The sequence below is a fragment of the Salmo salar genome, chromosome ssa11 (assembly GCF_905237065.1).
Source record: "Salmo salar chromosome ssa11, Ssal_v3.1, whole genome shotgun sequence".
NCBI classification, from domain to species: domain Eukaryota; kingdom Metazoa; phylum Chordata; class Actinopteri; order Salmoniformes; family Salmonidae; genus Salmo; species Salmo salar.
Genome location: NC_059452.1, coordinates 101,575,480 through 101,599,169, shown reverse-complemented (window position 1 = coordinate 101,599,169; position 23,690 = coordinate 101,575,480). Strand labels below are relative to the sequence as shown.

Sequence of the window (23,690 nt, the reverse complement as noted above, 5' to 3'; positions counted from 1 at the left end):
CCTTACAGTGAAATGCTGAATACAACAGGTGTAGTAGACCTCACAGTGAAATGCTGAATACAACAGGTGTAGTAGACTCGTACAGTGAAATGCTGAATACAACAGGTGTAGTAGACCTTACAGTGAAATGCTGAATACAACAGGTGTAGTAGACCTCACAGTGAAATGCTGAATACAACAGGTGTAGTAGACCTTACAGTGAAATGCTGAATACAACAGGTGTAGTAGACCTTACAGTGAAATGCTGAATACAACAGGTGTAGTAGACCTCACAGTGAAATGCTGAATACAACAGGTGTAGGTAGACCTCACAGTGAAATGCTGAATACAACAGGTGTAGTAGACCTTACAGTGAAATGCTGAATACAACAGGTGTAGTAGACCTCACAGTGAAATGCTGAATACAACAGGTGTAGGTAGACCTCACAGTGAAATGCTGAATACAACAGGTGTAGTAGACCTTACAGTGAAATGCTGAATACAACAGGTGTAGTAGACATCACAGTGAAATGCTGAATACAACAGGTGTAGTAGACCTTACAGTGAAATGCTTACTTACAAGCCGTTAACCAACAATGCAGTTTTAAGAAAACTAAGTGTTAAGTGAAAAATAGATAAAAAATATAAAATATAAGTAACAAATATTGAAAGAGCAGCAGTAAAATAACAAGCAAGGCTATATACAGGGGGTACCGGTACAGAGTCAATGTGCGGGTGCACCGGTTAGTTGAGGTAATTGAGGTAATATGTACATGTAGGTAGAGTTATTAAAGTGACTATGCATAGATAATAACAGCTCTCAACCTGCTCCACTACAGCCCCATCGATGAGAATGGGGACGTGCTCGGTCCTCCTTTTCCTGTAGTCCACAATCATCTCCTTTGTCTTGATCACATTGAGGGAGAGGTTGTTGTCCTGGCACCACATGGCCAGGTCTCTGACCTCCTCCCTATAGGCTGTCTCGTTGTTGTCTGTGATCAGGCCTACCACTGTTGTGTCATCAGCAAACTTAATGATGGTGTTGGAGTCGTGCCTGGCCGTGCAGTCAAAAGATGGTTGTATACCAAACAGCAGTTAATATCTGAGTGTGGTGTGTGACCCGGTCACTTCTCTGTGTTTAGATGATTGTGTGTGTTTGTGTGTGTGTGTGTGTGTGTGTGTGTGTGTGTGTGTGTGTGTGTGTGTGTGTGTGTGTGTGTGTGTGTGTGTGTGTGTGTGTGTGTGTGTGTGTGTCTGGCTGTCATCCCGGTGTTAGGTCAAGATCAGCCACGTTAGTAGCGTAATTTCGTCATGTAAAAACTGGCTATAAACACGATCCACAGTGGTCTTCCAGGCTGATGGGAAGGGGATATTATAAACACGATCCACAGTGGTCTTCCAGGCTGATGGTGGGGGATATTTGAGATGCGTCCTTATAAACACGATCCACAGTGGTCTTCCAGGCTGATGGGGATGTTTAGGATGCACCCGTATCACATTTTGGCTGATACTGATATCCAATTACTTCCTTGCTAAAATAACGATACCCATAACCGATATTTAAATATTTTGCGGCCTTTTAAGCATTTAAATAGTTAAATAGTTGAAACACACACACACTGACCAAAAAGGTATTTTGTTGGCATTTACTCATGTCCCCATTACCAGTAAAATATAATCAAAACCTATTTCTTTCACTTACTTGCTGTGCTGTTTTGTTGTTCATTTGTTCAGTGGTTTCATTCTCAACCAGGATTTCATCATACATGTCAAGCAGTGAAGTTTCAGCTCTGTCTGTCCATGGCCTCTCTTCCTCGGTGCACACTATCACTATGTCTGTTTCCATCTTGTCCAGCTGTGTCTGTAATATTTCAAATAAACCCTGTTTCTTGTCTGCATCGAAGTAGCGGTCCTTGTACCTAGCATCGAGAATGGTGGCGACAGAATGCCATCGTGTGGCTTGTTCACAGCCTCTAGCGTACTTTTCCAAGTTAACCCAACGTTCTGTGTGGGCAGTTTTGTTGAGCAGGCTTTTCAATGCCATGACAGAGGGTATCACACCTGCTGCAGACTCTGTTGATGAGCTTATTTCACCAGTCAGTTGTTCGAATGGAGCTAGGAGTGTGTTAATGTTTCCAAGTTTCAAACATGTTCTCAAATGCCATTGAAATGCCAGCAGCGGTATGAGAACTAGCACATTCTTGAGGATGCAATACGACTTTCCTCAGTACGAAATCCTCGTTGACCCACTGTGCTGTCAGACTCAGCATGCTCATGGGCCTGACATCACTGGTCCAAATGTCAGTCGCGACACCAATAGCAAGTAGCTCATAGATGTGTGTTGCAACAATACTGTGTTACTCCGGTAGGGCAACATCTGAAAAATAGCACCTACTTGGTAGTGTGTACCGGTGCTCGACCAGTCGGGGAAAGCCAACATCACTGACGATAGAGAACGGTTGATTGTCAAGGGCAATCAGTGTTAATGGAATTCTCCTTTTGAGTTGAAATGTTCTTACTCTTTCACATGACTGCTGGACTTGTTGACTGCTCCATCCACACAGCAGACATTGTGGGCTAGGTTAGGAATGTTGTGTTTCATGTGCAGCGCTGTATTTTTCATGGCGTCATTACGTCATCTACCTACGTTATATAGGTATGCAGGTCAGCTTTGACATCGGTTTTACACATCGCCATTAAACTAGACATCAGGCTGATGCTGATGTTTAAATTTTTAGCTAATGTCGTCGGAATTGAAGTTGATTCCAAGGTAATACATAAAATACCGTAAATACACAATTTAAAGCAACCACATATTTAGCCAAGGAGCACATTCTGATTGGCCAGTGAGGGCCCAATCCTCGACACAACTTGTTGATTCATTAAATAACCAGCCCTCTCGCGCCAACGCCAGCAGATGGCCAGACCAGCCCTCTCGCGCCAACGCCAGCAGATGCGCCGATAACGGTGATAGTGAAAATAGCTCAAATAGTTCAGGCACACCCCTGAAACTATAGCACTACTGCATTGGCCTTAGAATTAGCACTGTGTTAGGTTAGTTAAACTAGAATTAGCACTGTGTTAGGTTAGTTAAACTAGAATTAGCACTGTGTTAGGTTAGTTAAACTAGAATTAGCACTGTGTTAGGTCAGTTAAACTAGAATTAGCACTGTGTTAGGTCAGTTAAACTAGAATTAGCACTGTGTTAGGTCAGTTAAACTAGAGGCCTAAAACTACGTCCAACAGATGTTTAATCCAGTGAGATTAAGTGAACACAACAACAAACAATGTCCTGTCCATCATGTCCTGTCCATCATGTCCTGTCCATAATGTCCTGTCCATCATGTCCTGTCCATCATGTCCTGTCCATCATGTCCTGTCCATCATGTCCTGTCCATCATGTCCTGTCCATAATGTCCTGTCCATAATGTCCTGTCCATAATGTCCTGTCCATAATGTCCTGTCCATCATGTCCTGTCCATAATGTCCTGTCCATAATATCCTGTCCATCATGTCCTGTCCATCATGTCCTGTCCATCATGTCCTGTCCATAATATCCTGTCCATAATATCATGTCCGTAATGTCTCTACCATAATGTCCTGTCCATCATGTCCTGTCCATCATGTCCTGTCCATCATGTCCTGTCCATCATGTCCTGTCCATAATATCCTGTCTGTAATGTCTCTACCATAATATCCTGTCCATCATGTCCTGTCCATCATGTCCTGTCCATCATGTCCTGTCCATAATATCCTGTCCATAATATCCTGTCCATCATGTCCTATCCATAATATCCTGTCCATAATATCCAGAGAGATAGACAGAGATATAGACAGACAGAGATAACAGAGAGATAGAGGCAGACAGAGAGATATGCCACTTCTGGTCCAATCACACTGTCTCTTCTCTCACCACTTCCCATCTCTGTGTCTCTCACTTCTGGTCAAACCACTTAATAGTTTTTTCTTTATTTAATGAGAGTGCTTGTTTAATCTACACAGTAACACCAACCCTTTCATATTGTCACTGGCACTCTCACTCAGACAAAACAACAATAGACTACATGATAAAATGACATCATCGATGGATTACTGCCTCCCTCTATCTGACAGGGAACGTTCTTAACTTCCACCCACATCCAACCACAACGACCCACCATGATTGGCTGTTTGGCGTTGGCATCGACCAATCAGCTACGAGATGAGACCTGAGGAACAGGAGCAGGAGTGTGTGTAATTTGCATGTGTAATTTGTCCAGAGGAGAGGGCCACGCCTCTGGCCCTCTTTGGCACCATGAAGTCTGCTTGTTCCTTGGACAGCGAGAGAGAGACAGAGACAGAGAGACAGAGACAGAGAGACAGCGAGAGAGAGACAGAGAGAGAGAGACTCAGAGAGAGACAGATACACAGAGAGAGAGAGAGAGAGAGAGAGAGAGAGAGAGAGAAACACACAGAGAGAGAGACAGACACAGAGACAGAGAGAGATGAAGGTAGGTTGTTTAGTTTGGGATGAAGGTTAGGCTACCTCAGTACAATTGTTGCTTCTGTGTCATGAAACTGAAAGTACAGTCAGTGTGTGTTAGTATGTGTGTGTGTATACAGTCAGTGTGTGTTAGTATTTGTGTGTGTATACAGTCAGTGTGTGTTAGTAGTTGTGTGTGTGTTAGTATTTGTGTGTGTATACAGTCAGTGTGTGTTAGTAGTTGTGTGTGTGTTAGTATGTGTGTGTGTGTGTGTCAGTAATGACAGTTGGCTTAATTCACAAAATGTTTTTGTCCCAATGTGTCACAACATTCCACTGTGGGTTCACAGCCTGATTGGCTGCACACACACACACACACACACACACACACACACACACACACACACACACACACACACACACACACACACACACACACACACACACACACACACACACACACACACGTACAAGTGTTTTACATTATTGCCAGCTGTCGGCTAGTCAGCCGGTTACATGTTCCACTTCATATTAACTAGGCTACTTTTCATTTAAAAGATTGATTTCGCTAGTCCGTCGAGTCCTCTCCCGCTAGGAAGAACGATGCCCATCTTCTAGATGATCTATTGATAGCATAGGCACCTGTCAGTCACAAAGTGAGTGGTGACAGGGAAACCCAGCAGAGAGGAAGAGGCGAAGCGAGAGGTTATACTCTGTCCAAAATAAGCCCAATGCGTTTCTATTGGCTATTATTAAGCTTGTCGCCTGCCTTTCCACCTTTGAGACGACGACTCCCATTGTTTAGGGCGGAGACATGAGCATCTCATTACAAGATATACAGATCTTTGGTTGCAGTCGGATTTCTGGAGGAGGGAGAGAGCATGATGCTGGTGAATTTACACTTCCTGTGTAATGTAAGTGGCAACGATGATTCTAAATCCACCACTTAGGCCAAATTATTATTTTCTGACACATTCATTTATTTTCTGTAGCGTTTTTTGGGGGGGCTGAATGCGGAGTCGTGGAGCCATTGTAGGCTATTTACTGTGTGTTGATTGACAACTGAACAGCAAGTGTTGACTAGTTTATAGAAAGTGTCAAACCGACTGAATAAAGTCAATCTGCTATATGCCGTTACTATTCATAAAGCAAAGTGCTTATACGTCCAGGACAAGTAAACCAAAGGACTTCCTAGGTTTCCTAGGTTTCCATTCAAGTGTTGGTAATGTGAGTTACTCTCGTCTCATCAGTTGGTTCCCAACCTTTTCCGGTTACTGTACCACAGACATGATCATTAGGACCCTCACGGAATCCAGGCATTAAAACGGAATTCAACAATATAAATAAATGTATTGACCTTAGTAGGGAATCAACTAAATGTATTAAACATTATTCATTTTTCCAAGTTTATCATAAGACGTGAACAGAATGCGTCAGTCATTTCATATTTCCTGGAACTTTCTGAAGAGGCAACAAGAATGCCCCTGTCTGTGTGTGCTGCGGGGGTCTACCACTTTGTTTAGCCGTTAGCGATGATGCTAATAAAAACAGTATTCTTGTAGATGGAAATACTGTCCCAAAAACTTTCTCAATTAAAATGTTAACTACAAAGTAGCAAGCACGTTGGAGATAATATACGACAATTACTTGAAACAATTGAACATTATGAAACATCGAAGTAACCAGGCCTGGTCTTCATAGCAGATTTTGAAAAGGCATTTGAGTACGACTAGAATTTATATATAAATGCCTCGATTACTTTCATTTTGATGAATCTCTTACACAATGGGTTAAAGTTATGTACAGCCAACCCCAGATGTAAAATAGTAAATAATGGTTACTTATCAGAAAGTATTGAGCTTTTAAAAGGAGTAAAACAAGGCTGTCCGTTGTCTCCATATCTATTTATTATGGCCATTGAAATGCTAGCTTTTAAAATTAGATCGAACATCCAGGTGATAAATACAAAAGTGTCAATGTATGCCGGTGACTCTAGTCTGCAGTCTGGATCCCTGCACAGTCTCATTTAAGATCTTGATCACTTTTCTAGCCTCTCTGTACTAAAAATTAATTATGACAAGTGAACCTTATTACGTATTGGATCGTAAAAAAATACAGTGTTCACACTACCTTGTAGTTTACCAATAAAATGGGCGGATGGTGAAGCAGACATACTTGGTATTCACATCTCAAAAAATATAAATGAAGTTACCCCAATTAATTTCAATAGAAAGTTAGCAAATATTGATAAGATTCTGCAACCATGGAAAGGTAAATACTTGTCTATTTATGGAAATCACATTGATTAACTCTTTGGTCCTATCACAGTTTACTGACTTAATAATGGTCCAATCACAGTTTACTGACTTACTAATGGTCCAATCACAGTTTACTGACGTACTAATGGTCCAATCACAGTTTACTGACTTATTAATGGTCCAATCACAGTTTACTGACTTACTAATGGTCCTATCACAATTTACTGACTTACTAATGGTCCAATCACAGTTTACTGACTTACTAATGGCACTGCCTACTCCAGATGACTCGTTTTTTTAAATCATATGAGCAAAAAATATTTTATTTAATTTGGAATGCTAAACCAGACAAAATTAAACGTGCCTATTTATATAATGAATATAAGTTTGGGGGGCTAAAGTTATTAAATATTAAAGCTTTAAGCCATAAGCTTTACTTAAAGCCCAAAATGGTTCTCCAGTAGATTATTAAGAACGGCTCATCTTTTGTTCAAAAGTGGCCTTGTAGCCTTTATATAACTTCTCATTTCCGACTAATTGAAAATGAAATTTTGTTTAAGGTATCGCCCTTTCTTAAACAAGCCATACATGCTGGTTACAATTTCAGTTTTATCCTCCAGAAAATATATAACAAACATTACAACAAATGTTATGGTTAAACTCAAATATACTGATTAATAAAAAATAATTATTTATGTAATATATATATATATTTAATTCTATGTATTAATGATATTATGTATAGAAACGGAGGAGTTATGTCACATATGCAGTTATCGAAAATATATGGGAATATCGGCTCAATCCAAATTTACAACCAACTGATTGCAGTACCACAAGAAATGGAGGAGGCAAGTGGAAAAGGGAGAAGGTAAGGAACTTGTTTGCCTGCGCTATATTAAAGATACAAATTGGCTGAAAGGAACTGGCATAAATAGAGTTTTTCAATTTAAATTATTATATACAATTCTTGCCACCAACAGAATGCTATATATATGGAGCATACAACAATCTCAGCTCTGTAGATTTTGCTGCGAAGAGACAGAATCAATAGATAATTTATTCTGGTATTGCCCCTATGTAGCTTGTTTCTGGTCACAGGTTCAGGAATGGTTAAAAAATCACAACATGCACTTAAAATGAACGTTACAAATAGCAGTGTTGGGCGATCTGGAAAGCCATAGTCAGTCAATAAATAATATAATAATACTCGTAGGAAGATTTTTCAGCTGTAAAAAAAAAACGAAGATATTTGTCCTCCGAAGTGTGTGTATATATTTATTAAAATATAATACAAAGTAGCCTATGCTTACCTGGCAGAATAATATCATGGTTATTTTGATCAATCCAGTGGGTATTTGTTTTGCAAACTCTACCATCACATGTGCACTACGAAAACACAGCTAAACAACAGCTGCTTGCTCGGCGCAAATTAAAGGGTAACTACACCCGAAAATGTAAATTTCTCCGATTTTTCTCAGACCTCAAAAGTTGTCCCCTGATGTAGTTTAAACATTGTTGTGGACTTAGAACATCCAATTTAGTTGTTTTTCTATGAAAAAAGTGTGATTGTGTTTTTCTAAAACCTGAAATAAATGTGAAAAACAGAAACCTGGAAAAACGAAACCTTTAATTTACTTTTCAAAATAATGTGGGCCTTTTACTTAATTTTTCAGTTTTAATAAAATACATAATTTGAAGAACAAACATCGTGGTAAACTTACTGCAAATTGAGAAATAATGTGACTTAACTCAATAAAAAGAAGAAGAAACTGTATTTTGAAGCCAAGATCAATGATACAAAGAATGATGATACAAAGAATGATGGAAAAAAACTGGAGTACTTTAAATGAACTTATGGGCAGAAAGACAAATTCAACTTCATCTTTAATCGAATCAGATGGCTTATTCATCACAAAACTATTTGATGTTGCCAATTATCATTGGCAAAGTGGGCAATTTTAGGCAGGAAATGCCAACAACAAACAGTGAGCCATCATGCCTCAAAAAACGAATAATGAAATAAAAGCATTGTAAGTTAGAATTCTGTAACGTTACTGTGGGAGAGGTGGAAACATGTATGTTATCGATCAATAATGACAAATCTCCTGGCATTGACAACTTAGATGGAAAGCTACTGAGGATGGTAGCTGACTCTATAGCCTCTCCTATCTGTCATATCTTTCATCTGAGCCTAGAGGAAAGTCTTTGTCCTCAGGCCCGGAGGGAAGCCAAAGTCATTTCCGCTACCCAAGAGTGGTAAAGCGGCTTTTACTGGTTCTAACAGCCGACCAATCAGCTTGCTGCCAGCTCTTAACAAACTGATGGATATAATGCTGTTTGACCAAATACAATGCTATTTCTCTGTAAACAAATGAACAACAGACTTTCAGCATGTTTATAGAGAAGGGCACTCAACATGTACTGCACTGACACAAATGACTGATGATTGGTTGAAAGAAATTCAATATAAGACAGTTGCGGAAGCTGGACTGTTACATTTCAGTCCAGCCTTTGATATTATTGACAATTAACCTATGGTTGAGAAAACGTATGTGTTATGGCTTTTAAACCTCTGCCATTTTGTGGATTCAGAGCTCTCTATCTAATAGAACTCAGAGGGTTTTCTTTAATGGAAGCTTCTCTAATGTCAAACATGTAAAGTGTGGTGTACCGCAGGGTAGCTCTCTAGGCTATGTATGCTGTTCAACCATGTACTCATCAGCAACCACAGCTAATGATGTCGCTGAAACCCTTAACAAGGAGTTGCAGTCTGTTTTGGAGTGGGTGGTCAGTAATAAACTGGTCCTGAACATCTCTAAAGTTCTAGACCTCAGCTGAATCTAGTAATGAATGAACGGTGTGGCTGTTAAACAAGTTGAGGAGACTAAATTACTTGGTGTTACCTTGGATTGTAAAGTGTCATGGTCAAAACATATAGATTCAATGGTTGTAAAGATGGGGAGAGGTCTGTCCGTAGTAAAGAGATGTTCAGATGTTTTGACACCACACTCCACAAAGCAAGCTGCTTTTCGCAACAGCTAATGGGGATCCGAGACAATATCCAAAACAACTGACAGTACATTGAGTTCATACATTTTCAGTAATTCAAATTGTAAAGCCATGTCTTTCTACACAATACTACAACACATTTTTCCAATCTGGGGGGTAAACTATAAAGTATTAAACGATTTGCCTGTGTATTTCAGATGGAATCAAAGCATTAGAATGTACTAGAATTATCCGTCAACAAAAATGTAGAACCCAGGGTGTGTCTGGCTGGCTACTTTTTCTATTTGACTGGCTATTCAATGTACTTGGGGAAAATGCTGCACAAACACAGTTTTATTTGAACAAAGCTGTACTCGGGTTATCATAGTGTTTATGTGTGTGTCTTTATCCTTATCTCGGGTCCTTAGGGTCCTAGCTAGAAGGGCCACTCTCAGAGGACTTGCTGCCATGACAACAGTGAGATAAACACCAGGAGGTCACCCAGGGCAGTAGCTACTGGCGAAATAAGGATCAGCTCAAGGTTAAGGAAATAAGTCAATTATGAGTTTGTTTCTTCTCTGTGGGTTTGACACCAAATTGCCACACTGTCATTCACTCAGTCTGTCTACTACCATTTTTTTGTGTGTGGGTATATCAGCTTTAATACTGCAGATAGATTGTGGCTTCCATCAATGTAATTGTCTGCATCATTTCCAATCCCCCATATTTTTGGGGTCAATATATACAGTGTATATATAAAATATATTTTAATATGTTTTCCTTTATTATTTTCCGCTAACCCTACCACCCCTCCCCTAATTGGAGTAAACTAATGGACAACAACACTTAGGCTTCTACTTCCAGCTTATACATACAATATACATTTTACGGACACAGTATGTTTTACAGTAGTTATCTTTTGTTTTTAGTCCCATCCTTCAGCTCCACTCAACCCCTCCTCCTGCTACCATCACCACTAGTATCATCTCTACCTCTAATATCTCTACCTACTACCATTACCTCTAATATCTCTACTACTACTACCATTACCTCTAATATCTCTACTACTACTATCATTACCTCTAATATCTCTACTACTACTACCATTACCTATAATATCGCTACTACTACCATTACCTCCAATATCTCTACTACTACCATTACCTCTAATATCTCTACTACTACTACCATTACCTCTAATATCTCTACTACTACTACCATTACCTCTAATATCTCTACTACTACCATTACCTCTAATATCTCTACCTACTACCATTACCTCTAATATCTCTACCTACTACCATTACCTCTAATATCTCTACTACTACCATTACCTCTAATATCTCTACTACTACTACCATTACCTCTAATATCTCTACTACTACCATTACCTCTAATATCTCTACCTACTACCATTACCTCTAATATCTCTACCTACTACCATTACCTCTAATATCTCTACCTACTACCATTACCTCTAATATCTCTACTACTACTACCATTACCTCTAATATCTCTTCTACTACTATCATTACCTCTAATATCTCTACAACTACTACCATTACCTCTAATATCTCTACCACTACTACCATTACCTCTAATATCTCTAGTACTACTACCATTACCTCTAATATCTCTACTACTACTACCATTACCTCTAATATCTCTACCTACTACCATTACCTCTAATATCTCTACCTACTACCATTACCTCTAATATCTCTACTACTACTACCATTACCTCTAATATCTCTACTACTACTACCATTACCTCTAATATCTCTACCTACTACCATTACCTCTAATATCTCTACTACTACCATTACCTCTAATATCTCTACCTACTACCATTACCTCTAATATCTCTACTACTACCATTACCTCTAATATCTCTACCTACTACCGTTACCTGTAATATCTCTACTACTACTACCGTTACCTCTAATATCTCTACCTACTACCATTACCTCTAATATCTCTACTACTACTATCATTACCTCTAATATCTCTACTACTACTACCATTACCTCTAATATCTCTACCTACTACCGTTACCTCTAATATCTCTACTATATACTATCATTACCTCTAATATCTCTTCTACTACTATCATTACCTCTAATATCTCTACAACTACTACCATTACCTCTAATATCTCTACTACTACCATTACCTCAAATATCTCTACTACTACTACGACATTAGCTCTAATATCTCTACCTACTAACATTACCTCTAATATCTCTACTACTACTATCATTACCTCTAATATCTCTACCTACTACCATTACCTCTAATATCTCTACTACTACTACCATTACCTCTAATATCGCTACCTACTACCATTACCTCTAATATCTCTACCTACTACCGTTACCACTAGTAGCATTTCTACCTCTAATATCTCTACCTACCACCTACTAAAACTACAGCTAACTTAGAATTAATTGTCATCGTCACCATTACATCAGTACTACAACTACCATAATCATTACTACTACTACTACCACCGCTATCCCTACCATCATTAAACTACTACCATTACCATCACCCCTACTACCCGTACCACTACTATTTAGAATAATAATCACTACAACAATGATAATAATAATAACAATAATAATAATAACAATAATAATATATAAGTACGTTTTTGTTTACTATGCAGATGTTATTATTCATTGTCCCTCAGGCTATGGCAGGAAAATACATATCTGGCTGCAAGAGGAGCTTTTGCTCCTTCGCCCATGAGTATTTTATGCTTTTCCTCTGGGTTTAGTAAGTTAACATTTGGAATAAATGTCGTAATTGCTGTGAATAATGTATTTCTTGGTGAGGAATATTTCTCACGGTAAAGGAGAAAGTGTATCTCTGTCTCTACCTCCCCTGTTGTTCAGTGACCACATACACGCTCCTCTTTGGGTAGCCATGTCTTTTTATATCTGCTGGTTTCTATTGCCAATTATACAACGGGTGGGGTCTAATCCTGAATGCTGATTGGTTAAAACCGCATTCCAGCTGGTGTCTTTTCCCCAAGTTACCACTGGCTAAATCAATGATGTTAAAGTGCCTATTTACTCTGTTCCATCTCACAGCCCAATCCATTGTTTCATCAGCCCAGCCAGGCAATTTGTGAACTTGATCTCCACTGTAAAAAGCATCTAGACGTTATCCAATTTCTATTAGACTAACGTTTAGCTTTTTACAGCGGAGGTTTGTATAAACGTTGCCGTCTGTCTCTCCGACATTTACAACATTGTTTCAATATTCAGATTCTATCTCCAGCTGCCCCATAGTAATGAACATGTCGGGAGTCGGGAGGAGACAGACGCGCAGGCAGCGTTTCTCAGCCAGTCGCAATCATGAATCAGCTGGCATAATTTTTATGGATAAATACAAAGAAATGTCAATTTAAAAAAGGTCAAACAAAACGAAGTGCAGCTAGTTTGTATTCTTTCCAGCTTCAGTTTGACGTGATTGTGTTAGCTGTGTTGATGGCTAGCTCCTCTGAACAACAGTGTCCTGACGAGAGAGCACATGTTCTATGCCAGGTGAAATCGCGCCTCATTAGCTCATCGTTATGGATGTGTCCAAATAAATGTCACTAGAAAACAGCTTAAACAAATGTAAATGCAGCTACTGTTGTTATTCGGGCTGCATTGTTTGACATAACTGTAAGTTAGCCATAGTTGGCTAGCTAGCAAGCAAGGGATAAGGACGTTGCCAGCTAATATGACAATGGAACTTTTTGAACGAACGACTGGGATACACAACAAAAAGACTGAACGACTGGGTCGCGTCTCTGGCAACCCGTGCCAATCCCTGTCTCACCCCACAGACCTGTGGAAAGAAATGTGTGTTTTTTGCTAATTTTAACTGTACACTTGTTGTTTGTGTACATTAATTTTATAATGTTGTTTGTGTTACCCCCAACACAACATTCTACGGTATTTTGTTAGAAAGCCAATTTGACATTTGCTTAGGACATTGTTTTCACTGAGGAAATGTTGGAGTCTGCTGTTGATGATACTGCAGAGGATTATTCCAAGATTGCTGTTGACACAGATTCCACGGTAGTTATTGGGGTCGAATTTGTGGATTTGGGTTATTAGACTTTGGTTCCAAATATTGGAGAAGATGCCAGAGCCAAGGATAATGTAGAAGAGTTTAAGAATAACCTATTTGAATTTGTGGTCTGTATATTTTATCATTTCGTTTGGTATACCATCAACACCACAGGCCTTTTTGGGTTGGAGGGTTAGTGTTTGGTCCTGTACCTCCAGAGGGTTCTGGTAGTCTCTAATAACTGACCCTAAGTTTAGTAAATGATCATGTATATGTTTTGTTATATGTTTTAAATTGGTTGGAGAAGGGGGTTTATCCATACGTCTCTATTTTGGATGGATAGCTCTTTCTGTTGTTGTTTGTTTAGTGTGTTCCAATGTTCCCAGAAGTGATTTGATTCCAGCGATTCTTCAATCACATTGAGCTGTTTGCTGTCATGCTGTTCCTTCATTTTTCTCAAATCAAATCAAATGTTATTGGTCACATACACGTGTTTAGCAGGTGTTATTACGGGTGTAGTGAAATGCTTGTGCTTCTAGCTCCGACAGTGCAGTAATATCTAACAGTTTATCAACATATACTCAAAATACACGTACATCTAAGTAAGGAATGGATTAAGAATGTCAGAGCATATGTCAGAGCGGCATTGGACTAAGATACAGTGGAATAGTATAGAGTACAGTTTATACATATGAGATGGGTGATGCAATATTTACACAATTAAAGTGACTAAGATACCGTAGAATAGTATAGAATACAGTTTATACATATGAGATGAGTAATGCAGATACAGAGACATTATTAAAGTGGCTAGTGTTTCATTTCCTTAAAGTGGCCAGTGATTCCTAATCTATGTCTATAGTCAGCAGCCTCTGATGTGCTGGAGATGGCTGTTTAACAGTCAGTGGTGTAGTATAGAATACAATACATTATATACATATGAAATGGGTGATGCAATATGTAAATACAATTTAAAAGTGACTAAGATACCGTAGAATAGTGTGGAGTGCTGTTGAGTGCTGTTTATACATATGAGATTAACATTATTAAAGTGGATAGTGTTCCATTTTTAAAAGTGGCCAGTGATCCCTAACCTTGGGCTATAGGCAGCCACCTCTGATGTGCTAGTGATGGCTGTTTAGCAGTCTGATGGCCTTGAGATAGAAGCAGTTTTTCATTCTCTCGGTCCCAGCTTTGATGCACCTGTACTGACCTCGCCTTCTGGATGATAGCAGGGTGAACAGGCAGTGGCTCAGGTGGTAGATGTCCTTGATGATCTTTTTGGCCTTCCTGTGACATCAGGTGGTGTAGGTGTTCAGGAGGGCAGGCAGTTTGCCCCCAGTGATGCGTTAGCCAGACCGTGGCTTAACTGCCTTGTTCAGGGGAAGAACAACATATTTTTTTACCTTGTCAGCTCAGGGACTTGATCTTGCAACCTTTTGGTTGCTAGTCCAACACTCTAACCACTAGGCTACCTGCCGCCCTATTGCAGGGAAACATTTTGTCCAGGAAGTTTTCTAGGAGTGATTGAATTTGTTGTTGGCTAATAGTTTTCTGGCAGGTTTCCACACTACTTTCCTTCCATCTATAGCATTTCTAAATATTACACAGTTCCTTTGGCTTTGATGCCTCATGATTGAGTATTGCTCTGTTCAAGTAGACTGTGATTTTGCTGTGATCTGATAGGGGTGTCAGTGGACTGACTGTGAAGGCTCTGAGAGACTCTGGGTTGAGGTCAGTGATAAAGTAGTCTACAGTACTACTACCAAGAGATGAGCTATAGGTGTACTTACCATAGGAGTCCCCTCAAAGCCTACCATTAACTATGTACATACCCAGCGTCCAACAGAGCTATAGGTGTACCTACCATAGGAGTCCCCTCGAAGCCTACCATTAACTATGTACATACCCAGCGTGTAACAGAGCTATAGGTGTACCTACCGTAGGAGTCCCCTCGAAGCCTACCATTAACTATGTACATACCCAGCGTGTAACAGAGCTATAGGTGTACCTACCATAGGAGTCCCCTCAAAGCCTACCATTAACTATGTACATACCCAGCGTGTAACAGAGCTATAGGTGTACCTACCATAGGAGTCCCCTCGAAGCCTACCATTAACTATGTACATACCCAGCGTGTAACAGAGCTATAGGTGTACCTACCATAGGAGTCCCCTCGAAGCCTACCATTGACTATGTACATACCCAGCATGTAACAGAGCTATAGGTGTACCTACCGTAGGAGTCCCCTCGAAGCCTACCATTAACTATGTACATACCCAGCATGTAACAGAGCTATAGGTGTACCTACCGTAGGAGTCCCCTCGAAGCCTACCATTAACTATGTACATACCCAGCGTGTAACAGAGCTATAGGTGTACCTACCATAGGAGTCCCCTCGAAGCCTACCATTAACTATGTACATACCCAGCGTGTAACAGAGCTATAGGTGTACCTACCATAGGAGTCCCCTCGAAGCCTACCATTAACTATGTACATACCCAGCATGCGACAGAGCTATAGGTGTACCTACCGTAGGAGTCCCCTCGAAGCCTACCATTAACTATGTACATACCCAGCGTGTAACAGAGCTATAGGTGTACCTACCGTAGGAGTCCCCTCGAAGCCTACCATTAACTATGTACATACCCAGCATGTAACAGAGCTATAGGTGTACCTACCATAGGAGTCCCCTCAAAGCCTACCATTAACTATGTACATACCCAGCGTGTAACAGAGCTATAGGTGTACCTACCATAGGAGTCCCCTCAAAGCCTACCATTAACTATGTACATACCCAGCGTGTAACAGAGCTATAGGTGTACCTACCGTAGGAGTCCCCTCGAAGCTTACCATTAACTATGTACATACCCAGCGTGTAACAGAGCTATAGGTGTACCTACCATAGGAGTCCCCTCAAAGCCTACCATGAACTATGTACATACCCAGCGTGTAACAGAGCTATAGGTGTACCTACCATAGGAGTCCCCTCAAAGCCTACCATTAACTATGTACATACCCAGCGTGTAACAGAGCTATAGGTGTACCTACCATAGGAGTCCCCTCGAAGCCTACCATTAACTATGTACATACCCAGCGTGTAACAGAGCTATAGGTGTACCTACCATAGGAGTCCCCTCAAAGCCTACCATTAACTATGTACATACCCAGCGTGCGACAGAGCTATAGGTGTACCTACCATAGGAGTCCCCTCAAAGCCTACCATTAACTATGTACATACCCAGCGTGTAACAGAGCTATAGGTGTACCTACCATAGGAGTCCCCTCAAAGCCTACCATTAACTATGTACATACCCAGCATGTAACAGAGCTATAGGTGTACCTACCGTAGGAGTCCCCTCAAAGCCTACCATTAACTATGTACATACCCAGCGTGTAACAGAGCTATAGGTGTACCTACCGTAGGAGTCCCCTCGAAGCCTACCATTGACTATGTACAGACCCAGCATGTAACAGAGCTATAGGTGTACCTACCGTAGGAGTCCCCTCAAAGCCTACCATTAACTATGTACATACCCAGCTTGTAACAGAGCTATAGGTGTACCTACCGTAGGAGTCCCCTCAAAGCCTACCATTAACTATGTACATACCCCGTGTGTAACAGAGCTATAGGTTTACCTACCGTAGGAGTCCCCTCGAAGCCTACCATTAACTATGTACATACCCAGCGTGTAACAGAGCTATAGGTGTACCTACCATAGGAGTCCCCTCGAAGCCTACCATTAACTATGTACATACCCAGCGTGTGACAGAGCTATAGGTGTACCTACCATAGGAATCCCCTCGAAGCCTACCATTAACTATGTACATACCCAGCGTGTAACAGAGCTATAGGTGTACCTACTGTAGGGGTCCCCTCTAAGCTTACCATTAACTATGTACATACCCAGCGTGTAACAGAGCTATAGGTGTACCTACTATAGGAGTCCCCTCGAAGCCTACCATTAACTATGTACATACCCAGCGTGTGACAGAGCTGCAGGAGTTCTGACACGTTTTTGTTGGTTGTTTTGTCATAGTTGTGTCAAGGGGGGCATATGGGGGAGGGAATGCTGTCACCTCCAGGTAGGTGTTTGTCACCCTGTGTGCTGAAGGTGTCAGGTTCTTGTCCAGTTCTGGCATTTAGGTCGCCACAGACTATTCTGGAAATGATTGATCTCCCCCGCTAGAATGGAGAATCTGTCGTTGTTAAAGTATGGGGATTCAAGTGGGGGGGATATAGGTAGCAAACGGAGGACATTTTTCTATGTTGAGATCATTTCTTTCTTAGTTTAGTTCTAACCAGATGTGAAATGCTCCTGTTTTCATTCATTTAAGAGTGGGTTGTGTCTGATTTATACCAAACTAGCATACCCCCTCCCTTCCCTGTTTTATTCCTGCTAGTTTGGTGGATGGACTACCTGCTCTCTGTAACCTAGAGAGTGTCTGTATTTCTACACCTGCCCATTCATGCACATGCTGTTGTTACTGTAACTGGCTAAACAGCCTTGACCAGTGATTACAGACACACACAGGATGTGTTTTGGTCTAACACAGTCATTGGTATGCTATTTGGCCATGCTACTTATTGCCAAACAACCGTGAGGGAAAGGAGGTGTAAGAACCCAGAGAGAGAGACAGAGAGAGAGAGAGACAGAGAGAGAGAGACAGAGAGAGAGACAGAGACAGAGAGAGAGAGAGAGAGAGAGAGAGAGAGACATAGACAGACAGAGAGAGATCGAGAGAGGGAGGGAGGGAGGGAGGGAGACAGACAGACAGACAGACAGACAGACAGACAGACAGACAGACAGACAGACAGACAGACAGACAGACAGACAGACAGACAGACAGACAGACAGACAGACAGATAGAAACATAGACAGACAGAGAGAGACGGGCGGAGACAGACAGACAGACAGACAGACAGACAGACAGACAGACAGACAGACAGACAGACAGACAGACAGACAGACAGACAGACAGACAGACAGACAGACAGACAGACAGACAGAGAGAGAGACACAGACAGACAGACAGACAGACAGACAGACAGACAGACAGACAGACAGACAGACAGACAGACAGACAGACAGACAGACAGATAGAAACATAGACAGACAGAGAGAGAGACGGGCGGAGACAGACAGACAGACAGACAGACAGACAGACAGACAGACAGACAGACAGACAGACAGACAGACAGACAGACAGACAGACAGACAGACAGAGAGAGAGACACAGACAGACAGACAGACAGACAGACAGACAGACAGACAGACAGACAGACAGACAGACAGACAGACAGACAGACAGACAGAGAGAGAGAGAGAGAGAGAGAGAGAGAGAGAGAGAGAGAGAGAGAGAACCACCCAAACTCCCCAAACCACCCAATCAAGTGCAATTTGAGAATGTAGAGCCTCTCTGCCTGAGAGAGGAGGAGTTTCATAAACACACACTGGAGAGTGAGAGGACAGGAGAGAGGACAGTAAGAGAGGACAGGTAGGAGGACAGGTGAGAGGACAGGGGAGGGAACAGGTGAGAGGACAAGTGAGATGACAGGAAGAAATTAAGAGACAAAAAAGGAAAGGAACTCTCCAAACTGTCAGAATCAGTTTTCTTCGCAAAGAGAGAAGACAAATTCTCCTCAAATTCAGCCAAAACTTTACTACTTTCTAAGCTGTGTCTGGGAAACCAAAGGAAGAAAAGAGAGAAGACACAGGAAAGAAGAGACACAGGAGAGGAGAGAAAGAGAGACCTGAACTCACAGGAGAGTTAAGTGTCTCTAACAACAAGAAAACAAGCAGCTCACTGTCTAACTAGCCTAGCTGGAGAGAAGGAATACTGTGCACCTTTCTGTCCGGGGAAACACTGAAGAGAGGGAAGAAACAGAGGAATACAACAAGAGAAAAGATAAATGAAGGAGTGAAAGGCGCGATTCAAACTAGTTAAACCTGCTGACGACAAGAAAAAGAAGAGTGGAAGAAGAGAGCGATAACATCACATCAAACAACTTGGAAAACATGGAAAGGAGGGAATGTACATTTATGCTTACAAGGAACTCATAGAAGGAAGTGAAAGATAAAACAATTCAAGTTTTGAGAACTGCTGTTGTACTGGAGTCAACTGCAGTGCAGGATCTGTATGTCTCTGTCCAGCCTCCATACTGCCTAGAACGTCTGATTGGGGATTTGGTATTTAGACTGCAGAGCTGAAACCTCCGCTCTCTCTGTTAACCAGGTCACTGCTGTTCTGTAAATGAGAATATGTCCTCAGTGTCTAAAACCGTCTAACAGAGTTGAATGGTTAAATGAATGAAAATACGACAATACAATGTCTCAGGAGGATGGTAGGAGTGTCGGGAGCGCGGGGAGCGCGGGGGGCGCGGGGAGCGCGGGGCCGGACAGCGAGTCGGACCACAATGATCATCAGACCACTATCCAGAACCAGACCTACGGTCAGGACCAAGACCAGGATCCAGACCAGGTGTTAGAAGATGTGATAGTAGTACTGGACCGGATCGCCAGTCTCTCTGTGGACATGTTCGAGCCCAGCGACTTCAAGGGAAGGTTCACTAAGATCAAGTCCAAATCCAGGATGAAAACCCAGATCATCAGAGGTAGGTTCTGTTCATAGCTTCTGGAAACCCAGATCATCAGAGTTAGGTTCTGTTCATAGCTTCTGGAAACCCAGATCATCAGAGTTAGGTTCTGTTCATAGCTTCTGGAAACCCAGATCATCAGAGGTAGGTTCTGTTCATAGCTTCTGGAAACCCAGATCTTCAGAGTTAGGTTCTGTTCATAGCTTCTGGACTTTTCTGCCGTTCTTTTCTGCCGTCCAAAACCAGTCTTGATTGAAAACCAAAGTAGGTTCTGATCCAACAAAGATTCAGTCTTGCTTGATAAAGGTTCTGGAAGGCACTGTATCCTGTTGGAAATTTCGCAGTTCAGATAGACAAAATATAAAAATGTTTGCAGACTCTTTTCAGGTTGGGCAGGCTTTTGCAGGGAACTATGGATGTAGTATCAGACTATCTGGTGTTGTTCCACTAGATCTACTCCAGAATATCATTGTTCTATAACAGGTTTTGTTCTACACTCTTAGAAAGAATATGCTATCTAGAACCTAAAAGGGTTCTTCGGTTGTCCCCATAGAAGAACCCTTTGAAGAACCTATTTTGCTTCCAGATGGAACCCTTTTGGGTTCCATGTAGAACCCTTTGAAAGGGTTTTACCTGGAACCTTAAATGGTTCTATCAGAAACCAAAAAGTGTTCTCCTATGGGGACAACCGAAGAACCCTTTTGGAACCCATTTTTGGAAGAGTGTACTAGAATGTCTGGACAACGTCTCAGTAGTGTCTGTGGGTCTCTCATAGTCTCTCTCCTTCTGACTTGTGGGTAGCAGGCTATTCCTTCCTTTGTTGTGGTTTTGGAAACCCTTTGATATGTGAGATATGCTATGCAGACAAGCGTACAGCACTTAAATAAGCCTTCTAACACGTTGTTTAGCTGTAACACATTTGGACTAGACGCTATACTCACTGTATCTCACCTAGATGAAGTAAGGAGCAGTTTTCATGATTGATAGGATCTGATTCTGGATCTGATCTGGATCTGATTCTGGATCTGATTCTGGATCTGAGTAGCCTGTAGGTCTGTCTTGAACAATATATTTAATCTCACTGAGACTAACCTGGATGAATGTGTGTTAAATGAACATACAAAGTGAATGCAGCTTATTCAGAAAGGTTATTTACCCAAGACACAACAGCTAAACAAGATGCCAGTAATTGACCAGGTATTTGTTATGTTAGTTCATCTTACAGTGTGGCTTTAACAGTGTGTTGTCTCAACAATACCACAGAGTATTTCCCCAACACCTGGTGGTGTGTAACCTGTTTGTCAAACCCGTTTAAAATCCACCAGCCAAACAGATGTAGACATGTGACAAAGTCCTCTGAGGATGAGTAAGATGAGGTAATGACTTCTGTGACGTAGGTTTTATATAGTGGCAATGTTGAGGAAATGACTAACTGTTTGTATGAGGTGAGTTTTGGTCAAGCAGAGGGTAAGACAGTCTTTATTAGCACATTTCAGCTTATTTACGTAGTAAGTGAAATGGCTATTCAAAATAAACGAGGTAGAGATGAAGCTACATGTAGAAAGGGGTAGGATAAAAGATGAAGCAGGAAGGAGAAAGGAGAACCTGAAGGGGTAGGATGGAAGATGAAGCAGGAAGGAGAAAGGAGAACCTGAAGGGGTAGGATGGGAGATGAAGCAGGAAGGAGAGAGGAGAACCTGAAGGGGTAGGATGAGAGATGAAGCAGGAAGGAGAGAGGAGAACCTGAAGGGGTAGGATGAGAGATGAAGCAGGAAGGAGAGAGGAGAACCTGAAGGGGTAGGATGAGAGATGAAGCAGGAAGGAGAGAGGAGAACCTGAAGGGGTAGGATGAGAGATGAAGCAGGAAGGAGAGAGGAGAACCTGAAGGGGTAGGATGAGAGATGAAGCAGGAAGGAGAGAGGAGAACCTGAAGGGGTAGGATGAGAGATGAAGCAGGAAGGAGAGAGGAGAACCTGAAGGGGTAGGATGAGAGATGAAGCAGGAAGGAGAGAGGAGAACCTGAAGGTGTAGGATGAGAGATGAAGCAGGAAGGAGAGAGGAGAAAGCTAAAAGCTAAATTGTAAAGTAAAGTGAGGGCGAGTAACTGTCCTGCATAAACATGCCTTCATTCTAAAAATCCCCTGATCTGAGTGTGTCTGTATTTGTGTTTGTCTCTAGTGAGATGACAGAGCATGAAGGTTGGAGACTGACTGTTGAATAATAACACCAAAGGCCTGTGTAAACTTTCACCCACGCTCTCATAAACGTAATCTAATTCATTCTGGTGGAGGTGTGTGTGTGTGTGTGTGTGTGTGTGTGTGTGTGTGTGTGTGTGTGTGTGTGTGTGTGTGTGTGTGTGTGTGTGTGTGTGTGTGTGTGTGTCTGTCTGTCTGTCTGTCTGTCTGTATGTGAATTAACGAATGACATTTTATTTTCATGTCAAATTGCCAGTCTGGCAACCCCTCACTGGATTAATTGACACATAATTCAGGAATAATTATTCCGGTGTTCTGTGCAGTGAGCACCACATAAAGAATGAAACATTAATCAGTACGTGATAGTAGATAAGGTTATCCAAACAGTAATGGATACGTAATACCAGGGTATATCTGGTGGTCTGTCTCCTCATGGCTACATAATACCAGGGTATATCTGGTGGTCTGTCTCCTCATGGCTACATAATACCAGGGTATATCTGGTGGTCTGTCTCCTCATGGCTACATAATACCAGGGTATATCTGGTGGTCTGTCTCCTCATGGCTACATAATACCAGGGTATATCTGGTGGTCTGTCTCCTCATGGCTACATAATACCAGGGTATATCTGGTGGTCTGTCTCCTCAGGCTACATAATACCAGGGTATATCTGGTGGTCTGTCTCCTCATGGCTACGTAATACCAGGGTATATCTGGTGGTCTGTCTCCTCATGGCTACATAATACCAGGGTATATCTGGTGGTCTGTCTCCTCATGGCTACATAATACCAGGGTATATCTGGTGGTCTGTCTCCTCATGGCTACATAATACCAGGGTATATCTGGTGGTCTGTCTCCTCATGGCTACGTAATACCAGGGTATATCTGGTGGTCTGTCTCCTCATGGCTACATAATACCAGGGTATATCTGGTGGTCTGTCTCCTCATGGCTACATAATACCAGGGTATACCTGGTGGTCTGTCTCCTCATGGCTACATAATACCAGGGTATATCTGGTGGTCTGTCTCCTCATGGCTACGTAATACCAGGGTATATCTGGTGGTCTGTCTCCTCATGGCTACATAATACCAGGGTATATCTGGTGGTCTGTCTCCTCATGGCTACATAATACCAGGGTAT

The 23,690-nt window shown here is 41.5% G+C and overlaps 1 protein-coding gene across 8 annotated transcripts in view; it reads left to right on the top strand.

Annotated features, from left to right (window-relative positions):
• The window catches only part of LOC106563781 (protein furry homolog), a 267,082-nt gene that overhangs the window by 18,816 nt on the left and 224,576 nt on the right, over positions 1–23,690 (top strand). For 5 of the 8 annotated variants that reach the window (XM_045690187.1, XM_045690188.1, XM_045690185.1 and 2 more), the window contains exon 1: positions 19,218–20,371. The exons of 1 other annotated variant lie outside the window; for it this stretch is intronic. In XM_045690187.1, the coding sequence (XP_045546143.1) occupies positions 20,086–20,371 (286 nt within the window). In that variant the 5' untranslated portion in view covers positions 19,218–20,085. Of the gene's footprint in view, positions 1–19,217; positions 20,372–23,690 lie in introns of those variants that run through there. 2 more of the 8 variants (XM_045690193.1, XM_045690189.1) reach the window with 1 other exon arrangement.